The sequence below is a fragment of the Hyperolius riggenbachi genome, chromosome 2 (assembly GCF_040937935.1).
Source record: "Hyperolius riggenbachi isolate aHypRig1 chromosome 2, aHypRig1.pri, whole genome shotgun sequence".
NCBI classification, from domain to species: domain Eukaryota; kingdom Metazoa; phylum Chordata; class Amphibia; order Anura; family Hyperoliidae; genus Hyperolius; species Hyperolius riggenbachi.
In genome coordinates, this window is record NC_090647.1 from 331,422,034 (window position 1) to 331,433,343 (window position 11,310).

The window sequence follows — 11,310 nt, forward strand, 5'->3', positions numbered from 1 at the left end:
GTTACACATGTTCAACTGGCTGGGTGCATTGCATAAAAATAAATAATTGGCTCATAAACTGTGTTCTGGATGAAAATGAAAAATGTCAGTTCAGAGAATAGGCAGTAAATGTTCCTAAAATACTTCCATATTGGTAACGTTTAAATGCATAATTGGAAATTACTATATATAATCCATATCAAAGGTGAAGTGCTATAGCAATCACATGTATGCTGCAGCTTACCTTCCCAGTATGCAAGACAGGTCATTTGGGTGCCGCGCGGCTTTTGGTATTGGGGCTCTGCCATAGGCCATAATAGAATTACGGCACTCGCTGAGTAATTTGGGTGCCATGGAGCCCAAATTATAATTCAAATGGTGTAATTTGGGTGCCAGAAATATCTAGAGCCCAAATTACATAGGGAATAAAATAGGTTGTCAGTAGGGGAACAGATTACAAAATAGGCAGGATAATAGTCCCCTTCAAACCCCCCCATCTTTACACTTCTGCCCACAGGGGTGAGATACTGGTTAGCTGTAACTAAAACTTCCAGGCACAGGAGCAGCTTCTTCCCTCAGGCTGTAGCTCAGTGCAGAACCACGCTATTCATCCAGCACAAACAGCAATTCTGAAACTGTGAGGACATGAAAACATTACAGCACAGAACTGGAAAATGAATGCTTCTCATCCTGATTGCCATTATTTTAACTCCTATACTACTATCCTTGATCTGTAATATCTATATTGTTTGTCCTTGTATCGCATTGATTCTGTCTGTAAAGCAGCTGGCAAGTCAATTTCCTTGTAAGTGGTTTTCTCCATAAATTACTTGTGACCACCCAAAACTAAAAGTTAGATGTTTTTGTTTTATGAGTGTCCAATATTATAAACCAAGGTTTTCATCTTGTCTTTGTAATTGTACAATCTAACAGATGGCAGCTCTTGGTGAAGCCCGGCTTTGTGAGATGGACTCTTTACATGCCATACGTATTTCTAATGAGAACAGAATCTTATCAAGAGACGAGCAGAGGGACTGGAAAGTTTGTATTTGTCAGGGAGAGCCCGTTGCTCCTATGATCCAGTGTGAGTTATGTCGAGCCTGCTTCCACTCTGGCTGCGTTAATGCTCAGAGGAACGGATCCCAAGTCTGGCTGTGTCCACAGTGCCATCGTTCAAGGAAGCCACCACTGGAAAAGATTCTCCCTCTTTTGGCATCATTACAGCGTTTACGTGTTCGACTTCCGGAAGGGGACGCCCTGCGATATCTTATTGAGAGGACCGTCAACTGGCAGCATCAAGCACAGCACATGATGTCTTCTGGTGAACTTAAACTGGTACAGGAAAGGCTCAGCACAAGTCATTTTTATAACCGATGGCAAGCAACTGCTGGGCAGCTGGCAGAGACTTCTAGTGTAAGAGTTTTTAAACTCTTTAAAACTTGTCTTTACAGATACTTTCTTGTGTCTTTATTATCTTTTGCATGCAGAGCTAAAATGTTGCTTATTTCCAATGAGATTTGTTTTATAGGAAAAGTTTGTATTTAATGTATGTTGATTGGTCTTTAGGTGTCACAAAGTGTTGGGGCCACATCATTCTCTTTGCCCCATGAGTGGGACAACAGAACAGTGTACATCACTTCTCCTTTTTCTCCTGGGCGAAATTGTATTCCTTTAAACAGTAAGTTTCTGCATTCAAAGTGCCTGGAAATAATCCATGAAGAACCTGTATGTTGTAATAGATTCTAGCTCTGAAAGCGTTGTCCTGGCAATAGTTTATCATCCTTGCCGGATTTTGCAGCTGAGCTTCCCCTGGTTCCTTGCTGGAGACACTGTCTGTTCTTGGCTACAAGTTTTTGTAAAGTTTGGCTAATAGTGGAATATGCAGGCATAAAGGCCATCCATGAAACAGTGTTCCTGGTTGCATGGCAAAAGCATACATACCTAGCTCTGTTGCCGCTAAAGGGCAATCTCCAGGACTGGTCATGGCGCAGAGCAGCATGTCAGATGCTAACCAATCACTTTGTGTATTAGGCACCCCCTATAATCTATTTTCGTTACATCTTGCAGTTCTTAAGAAGTACATAGGTGACGTCAGTGGAGAGTTGAAGAGTGTACATGTAAAAAGGGTACCACAGTAATTTGGGCACCTGAAATAACCACTAGTAGATTAGTGGTAAAATTACCAATATTTTACTATTAGGCAATTGTAATTCTGATGGTAAAATAATGCTAACTTTTACCGATATTTTACTATCACTAAACCTAACCTTATTCTCACACGAGCCCTACCTCTACCGATGCCTACATCCCCCACCTACCCACCTACCTACCAATACCACCCACCAAAGTCAAGAGTAAGAGAAAATAAAGTGTACATGGCCCCCACTCAGTAATTCTTATGCAAAGAGTATTCTGCAATACTACATCCAGTGTTGCACTAAACTTGCAATCAGTGTTTTGTTTGTGGTGGGCTAATATTGGGATACAATTAAGTTCACACTTACTGTATTATCATAGCCACATCTGGTGAATCAGCAGTACATTCTGCTCTTTTGGTTGATGTAATGTTCTCAGATGTCCCATGGTCCCACAGTCCACTGCACTCTAGGTTGTCCAGCAGCCCTTTAAATTGTATATTGCATGGGGCAGACATCACTGAATAACATGCTGATTCAACATTTGTTGGAGTGGTACAGAGACACAATTTAAAATTGGTTACAGTATATGGATTTCTCATACTTTCTTAGCTTTAAACAGGAACTGTTAGGCCCGGTTCACATTAGCATTTGCCAACGGAACCGGCCGTATGGTTCCGTGGTCCGTTCCGCTGAGCGGACGAAAAAATGCTGCAGGACCCAATTTTCCAGGCCGTTTTGCAGCTACATAGTAACAAATAGAAAACTGACAGTTTACAGCACACTGGCTGTAAAAACTGACTGTTTTTCCTGATGGCCGGATCCTTACGGCTGGCTCCGCAGAAAAACGCTAATGTGAACCGGGCCTAACCAAGTATTGAACTTCATCCCAATCAGGGCTGGTGTACACCAACAGCGCTTCTGAGTGCTTTTAAAAATGCTGGCGCTTTAAAAATCGATTGGCTAATGTATTTGAATGGGATGGATTATACCAGAGCGATGTGATTTTCTCACAAACGTGGGTCCTGCAGCATTTCTGCGCTTTTCTGAGGCGATTAAGCCTCAATGTTAAGTATAGGAAAGTGGAAAATCACTCTGAAAAGCGTCAGAATAGAGCGATTTTTCCAAGCGTTTTTGTTACAGAAGCTGTTCAGTTCCAGCTCTGCTGTAATAAAAAATAAATAAACACTACACCAAAACGCTCCAAAAATCGCTAGGCATGATTAGGAAATCGCCAGGCACATGCCTAGAATCGCTCTGGAAAATCATTCAAAAAGCGCTGAGCGTTTGCGATTACGCTAGCGCTTTTTGGTATGCAATAGCCCTCGATAGCTGATGCCCCCTTTTCCATGAGAAATCTTTACCTTTTCTCAAACTGATCATCAGAGGGCTCTGTATGGCTGATAGTGTGGTGCAAACACTCCCACAGTGTGATGTCAGCACCTAGGTACTGACATCACACTGTTGGAGGCTTGTTGCATTGTGGGAAATAAGTTGTTTCCAACTGCCAAAAAAAGCAGTATCTCTTTCCACAGACATCACCTACCATCAGTAAACATGTCCCCATGTGATACATTTCCGATTATAAATCAGAGGAAAGATTTTACAGTGGGCAAACGCTGACTAAATCATTTATAAATAATTGTAAAATATGAAGCCCTTTTTTAATTGTCATTTTCACTGCAGCTACTCTTTAAAGGGACTCAGAGCTGGATTACAAAAAACTTTTTATACATACCTGTGGTTTCCTCCAGCCCCATACGCTCCAAACGCTCCCATGCCACTGTCCTTACGTATCTGTCCAGTGGCTGCTGGAGAGATACGCAAAGAGCGCACTTCTCTTACGTCAGACTGGCTCTAACTGCCAGAAGTGCGGGGACCCGGTAGCGGCGCTGCAGAAGACTTGAGAGCCGAGGCGTGGGAGCAATCGGAGTGTATGGGGTCCCCAGGTATGTATAAAACTTTTAATGTAATCCAGCTCTTGTACACTTTGTTTTCAGACATGCAGGCTAAGTTTGAAGTGAGAAAAGTAAAAAAAAAAATAATAATAAATAAAAAAGATAACTGGAATTGCGGTGACGCAGTAATAGTTGAATGTTCTGTTCATTTTTCCCTCTTAGGCCTGAGCACTGAATTAGATAAATTGCTGATGGAGGCTCAGCTTTTACAAGTGTCACTTCCTGAAGTGCAAGAACTGTATCAGGCTCTTATGACGCCAAGCACAACAATCTCAGAGGGCAGTTTATCTCCTACAGGGAGAGAGAGGGGGACCAGTAAACAGCAAGGAACAGAGTGGAGCTCTGCACGATCAGAGGTAAAGGAATGCTGATTTTTACATTTGCAGTTATGATATATTGGCTGTTGATTTGACAACAGTTGTCTAGTTATTTGTAAGATGTGAAGATTCATATAGACATCAAACATGAATGAACTTTTTTCACCTGCTGCACTAATGTCCGTACAGGCATCCATTCTTTCCTGCATCAGTGATACCATGGGTGACAAGCAATTAGCCACAATGGCATTGTTTGGCAGAACGCTCTGTAGGTGCTGCAGGAAACCTTTGGTCTCTCCCCTTTCCTCCCCCATGCCAAACATGCTGCTTTTTGTCCATTTGCGACTGGCCTGTAATCCTTGAATATTCACCACAAAGCACCACTAGAAAAAATGGTCATTTTAAATGGAGAAAATTGCATTGTACAGTATTTGCCATGGTGATTGTGCGTTTTGGTGGAAAAGAGCCCTTCTCCTCTGGTACATCTGTCATTGTAATCACCAGTTCTGAATTTTGTACCAATGTCCATATTTGATGTATATCATTGTCTGCATCATTATGTACCACTTGTTTGTTTTCCTACATTGCACAGCGCCACAGAATATGTCAGTGCTTTACAAATCCATAATAATAATCTTCGCATGTTGTATTTACATTCCTCAGTTTGCTGTGATCTGATTAATATTTTAAAAGCGTAATTGCGAGTTTACCCCTTCCTGTCTAATGACTGTATGCCAAATGGCCCATTTCTACTTGAGCCACATGCTCATGTTGTGAATGCATAAAATGCAAGGTATAATATGTCAACAATGGTCTTTCCTACAGGCTGTACATTGCTTTACAAAGAGGGAGAGGTCAGACAGCACAGAAAAGAAGTTGAAGAGGCGTCATGAGGGCACTGAAAGGAGAATGAAGAAGACACCAGCTCCAAGGAAAAAGAGGGTAAAAACTCTACGGTCCAAAGAAGTTTGTAGCAGAGAACAACGTCCAGACAGAGACAGTGACTCCCAATGTTCTTTCACATCCGAGTCAGAGGATGAAAATGCAATTTGTCCAGCAGACCACTGCATGGAGCCTGAAGGAGATGAGGTATGTTTGTGTTGCAACTTAGTTTAATATGCATAGGGCACTAGATCAAGCAAAGGCAAGAAAACAAATCTTCCAATTTCAATTCCCTTGCTTTACTTATTATGCTACCTTGGACTTTGGCTCATAAACTAAGCTCCTCCCATAATGTCACTAGCACTGTATGATGGATTGGGTAACAACCCCATGTTAAAAGAACATCACTTGTGTGACTTATCTCTTTGTAAACATTAAGGGCTCAGTTCCACTATGCGCAGTGCAATGCAATCATTGCACCGCAAGGAAACTGCAACCAATTCACTTCAATGGAGTAGTTTCCATTGACGCGAATTATGCTACGTGATCCGGCATGATGCGACGCAGGGGAATTTATGGATAGCATGCTGCAGTTTTCTGCAGCACGCATCCAATTCCTCAGTCGTCAACAGAAAGCTGCATGACTCTGCATCCGGTTGTACGGACGACAACTGGAAGTACCTTGCGGGTGCAGTGGGGCTGAGTAAATGCAGTTCAGGAAGTGCTTTTGTATTTAAAGTGTAACTGTCGGGCATAAAATCAAAAATCAATTCCTTAGTTTTATCTGGTGAACAAGTAATAAGGATGCTAACCAGGCATTCCAAAAGTTAAAATCTATATTACTTTTCTTGTTTATAAATGATCATTCCTTAGTTTACTTGACTCTTATTTGGTACGTTGCCGCACAAAAAAAGTTGCAGGGCATGCTGGGTTGTCTTTTTTTTTTTGCTTCTTTATTTCCCCTCAGACTTAACTAATGTACAGAAGCAAAACACGACAACCCAGCATGCCCAGCAACTTCCTTTTTGTGTACCAAATTTTGTGTGTACCAAATAAGAGTCAGGTAAACTGGGGAATGATCATTTATAAACAAGAAACGTAATAGAGATTTTAACTTTTGGATTGCCTGGTTAGCATCCTTATTACTTGTTTACCAGATAAAAATAAATAATTTTTGATTTTATAACAGACAGTTACACTTTAAAGAAGTAATTTGAGAATACCCCATGCGAGGAGATGGATTAGTCCAAAACCTGACACATCTCAGATTTTCACCACCTACTGTAACTGATAGCGACACAGGAAAAAAAAATCCTAGTTTATTTTACTCTAGGAGAAATGTACATTTGTATGTATGTATTTTAAATTTGACAATTTTTGCAATGCTTGCCCTTGAAGCCCTTTACACACTTTAATACAGCAGTCACCCTAAATGTTTACTGGTTTGCTAGATGCCCCCTATAACTGTAACTAAAGGAGCACAGCAGCAAAGTGCAAGCAAGTCGTTCTCTCCCTCCCCCCCCCCCAAAACAAGAAACACACACACACACACACACACACACACACACACACACACACACCTTTTATTGTGATCCGGGCATTCGGTGGGGAAAATAAGTGGTCAGTGGGTGAGTTTTGCTTAGTTATAGATCAGCTAAATCATTCCTACTAATGCTAGGTGGAAAAAAGATGTAGATCTATTCTTCAGCCTTTCTGCCTTAATCCATACACAAATTTTAAAAATTACAATGTTCAGGCCCTTAAAATGCAGATTTGTGTAGACAATAACAATGTGTGCAAACAGAGACTGAAACAATGCTAAGGGAATCTGTAACTAAAATCCCCTTCTTTTAAAGAAAGGACTGGGTGGGTTGATGGAAAGTTTCTGGGCTGTGTGTGCTGAAGCTGCAAGTCCTGTTCCTCCCTCCAGCAGAAAAAAAATCTGGCACTTGCACTACTACTGATAATGTTATTTCTATTGCAAAACAGGTTAGAGATAACTATACTCCCCTCTAAACTATTTAACGTTTGATTTTTGTATACTGAGCAGAAATCCCTCAGAATTGACCACTTTACCCCCGCCCGTACGAATTTCTCCGTCCCTTATTCCATCCTTTAACCCTCAGGGACGGAGAAACCCATACTTTCCGCGCTCCCGCTGCTGCCCGTGCTCCTGCTCGCTCTAGCACGCACTCCCCCCGGTAAACACGTCGCCCGCCGCTTGCCCGGAGATCAATGAAAGGGAAAATCCATTCCCGTTCGTTGATCTAAGCCCCGCAATGATCCGCTGCTTATCCGATAAGCAGCGCGATCATTGTGAAAAGAAAAAAAAAAACTCCCGGCCTCCTAGTACTTCTTCAAACGTCCGGAAGGACGTTTGCAGGTTGTATTAAACAAAAAGTTACTGTTGCCATCTTGTGGCCAAATAGTAAATTACACCCTAAAGCATTTTTTACATAGAAATAAATTAGTGTTACACAAAAAATGAACTCCTTACCTCCCACACTCCCCAATATTTTTTTTTTTTAATTAAAAAAATAATAAAAAAATTTACAATTAAAAAAAAATACATAAATAGTTACCTTAGGGACTGAACTTTTTAAATATTTATGTCAAGAGGGTATAACACTGTTACTTTATAAACTATGGGCTTGTAATTAGGGATGGACGCAAAACTGAAAAAAATGCACCTTTATTTCCAATTAAAATATTGGCGCCAAACATTGTGGTAGGGACATAAATCAAATGGTTTTATAACCGGGACGAATAGGCAAATACATTTAATGGGTTTTAAGTACAGTAGCATGCATTATTTAAAAACTATAAAGGCCGAAAACTGAAAAATAATTTTTTTTTCCCACATTTTTTCCTATTTTCCCATTAAAACACATTTAGAATAGAAAAATTCTTGGCATAATGTCCCACCTAAAGAAAGCCTAATTGGTGGCGAAAAACACAAGATATAGTTCATTTCATTGTGATAAGTAATGATAAAGTTATAGGCGAATGAATGGAAGGAGCGCTGAAAGGTGAAAATTGCTCTGGTGCTCAAGAGGTAAAACCCCTCAGTTGGGAAGTGGTTAATGTATATTACACAAGTCTAAGTTGAAGGTACACTTTATCCGCAACAAAAGGTTTTGTAATGTATTCCCTGCTTGTGTGAAAGTACTACATAATTTAGGCCTGTATGTTTCTATTTCAGGTTGACTGGGTACAGTGTGATGGAAGCTGTAACCGCTGGTTTCATCAAGTCTGTGTTGGTGTTTCTGCTGAAACTGCTGAGAAGGAAGATTACGTGTGTGCTCACTGCAATGATGCACTTGCTGCTGTACACAAATGAACACTGTTCTCTCTCAGATCTGCACTGCTCAAAAGAACTTAAGGATTCCTTTTGTTTCCTCTAAACACACGCCCGGTTTCCTTTCAAGATCCGGCTCCTCATGGTGCTTCTCAGACCCTGAAAACCAATTAACTCACTCCTTCAAGACAACTCAGATTTCACAGGAATACAAATTGTTTTGTATATTTTACTTAACTGTTACAAGTTACAGATGCGCTGGTTCTCCAGCAAGCTGAGTTTGTTATGGATTGTTTGCTGTTTGAAGATGAACTTTTCCCCCCTTTCTTACCTCACTGTAGGAATCCAGTCAGTGCAGTACATTAGGCGGAGTTGAATGAAATGTTAACTTGTGGTAAGGTACCAAGACTTTAAAGTTTCAGTTCAGTTAAAAAGCACCTAGCTTCTGTTTCTTTACTGTAGGACATTTTTGTTTCCTGAGCAATAACTTTATTTTTTTTTCTTTCCCCTGTCATTAATTCCAAAATTTAAATTGAGATACCGAATCTGTTGCTCTGATTTAATTGGCCACTGCATTGAAGTGGGCCTTTGTACAGAAATGCTGGGTGAATAGGTGCTTAGGGCAGCCAAGCGTGTTAGACATAGCAAAATAAGCTCTGTCAGTTTCCTTAAAATCCTCTTTATTATTATTTTGTTTGTTTTTGGCTCTTCTTGTAGCTTGTATCAAATTTTGCAGTTTATATTGTGGAATAAAATCCTTGGTTACAACATATAATGTATATTTAGGGGGGACTAGAGCCTGTGGAACTTTGAGAACACATTTTGAGGTGCTGTTATGTAACCTTGCAATCTTGGGTAAAGTAGAATTTCATCTGGATTAGAGAACCTCTTGCGTATTTTGATGAAATCCTTTCACCTCTGCCAGAATGGAAGAGGACTATACAGGTTAAAGTAAATCTGTAACGTAAAATATATATATATATATATATATATATATATATATATATATATATATATATATATATATATATATATACACATACATACATACATACATACATACATACATACATACATACATACATACATACATACATACATACATACATACATACACGTATTTACATCAGTAGTGGTAAGGCAGTGAATGATCCAGAGGCATTCCTGATATTCCATGACCCCTCCGCTGATGTCCGGGACCGGTTTTATCTTTGCAGCTGCACTACCCTCCGTGTAGGGGTGAGCTGTGTAGGTGATAGTGAGTTCACCTGTGCAGTAGCAACAAGATGGGTGAACACCGCTACACCCCTCCTACTCTGCAAGACAGTGTCCAACCAGGTCAGAGAAGCCTGAAGTATCCAAGTAAGTAGAGAGGTCTACACTTGCCTTAGAGGTTCAATTCTTTATTGCTGGACATAGCCATATATAAAAAAAAACCATGGGCATCACATAGCTTTGTGATTCCCATGGTTTTCTAATGTATGGATATGTCTAGCAATAAAGAATTGAACCTCTAAGGCAAGAGCGGACCTCTCTTCTCACCTGTGCAGTAGCATGGAGCCGCTCGTACAAAGCTTTGCTCAAGTGGCTCAGTGCTACTGTGCAGGCGTGACCTATACTTTGCGACTGTGAAGTGCAGCCACACTTGTACATGGCAGGGAGTGTGGCTGTGAGCAATATTTGACTTTTTTTTTTTTTTTTTTTTTAACATTATTAAGAGGGTCATGCTGCAGGAGGGGCTGTGGAAGCCTCTGGACTATCCAGAGACTTACCCCTACTGAAGTAAGTAACTTTTAATTCCGTTACAGGTACACTTTAAAGCCCCAGTTCAGGCACATATTTTATAAGCATTTGATAGAACATTGTTTAATAAAGGAAATTACTTGCTGCCCCAATTCATAGGTTTTCATGTCCATCTCAGCAGCCTGTAAGCTGGCCTGGTCAGATTCAGTGTGAGACGGTCTCCTATTAGTCACATAGGCAGATTGCACTGTTAGCTAGAGCGCTGTCTTGTTGCTGGCCGAGTCTATAGCTGCCAGTCTCTAGCAGCTTCACACTGATTGCTGGGATGGAGGGTCTTTGGTCTGTAGGTAGCTGAAGGGTGCTGTGGAGGGCATGAGAATCTTTGCATTTCTTTTTAACACTTATTTTTTTGCAAAAACTTTTTCTTGAAAAAAAGCTTTATGCGAAAAAAATGTGAAATTGTCTAGTCAGTATATAAAAACTACCTGAACTGGGACTTTAGAAGCAGGCAACCAAATATGCCGGGCATGTCAAATCTGAAAAGTGCTGCAAATGGGGGTGAACTGTTAATAAAACATGAGGCTATTAGGTGAGTTTTCGCTTACAGGGCATCTGTGGCAGTTAAGTATGTAACAACCTATGAGGACAGATATAGAAAGCTATGCGAGTGGTGGCCAGTGGCACTGACACACCCTTCTCTGTTTGCTCAACTGCATTCCCCATTATGGGTGATCAATGAGATGCAAATAATTTCTTCTTACGTGGACCTACATAAATTAGCAGGAAGTAATTCCGATTAGTCCTGTTTCAAGCTGCATATCCTTTACATTACTATTAATGCAAGGAGAAATTTGCATCTCATTGATCATCCCTATCTCTTACACATGGCCACCCACACCCAGGTGCAGGCTTGGGGTGACCCTGTTTTGCTGGCCTCCCTCTTCCAACCTGTGATATATTTAAACCTGTGTGCAGTTAATTTTAACACAAGATTAAAA

General features: G+C 40.6%; 1 protein-coding gene across 1 annotated transcript in view; it reads left to right on the forward strand.

The window, feature by feature from the left end:
- KDM5B (lysine demethylase 5B) overlaps positions 1-9,344 on the forward strand; it is a 77,795-nt gene extending 68,451 nt beyond the window's left edge. Inside the window, exons 24-28 of the mRNA XM_068269358.1 lie at positions 913-1,392; positions 1,546-1,657; positions 4,235-4,428; positions 5,215-5,478; positions 8,474-9,344. Coding sequence (XP_068125459.1) covers positions 913-1,392; positions 1,546-1,657; positions 4,235-4,428; positions 5,215-5,478; positions 8,474-8,611 — 1,188 coding nt within the window. The 3' untranslated portion in view covers positions 8,612-9,344. The remainder of the gene's footprint in view (positions 1-912; positions 1,393-1,545; positions 1,658-4,234; positions 4,429-5,214; positions 5,479-8,473) is intronic.
- Positions 9,345-11,310: the final 1,966 nt, after the last annotated feature.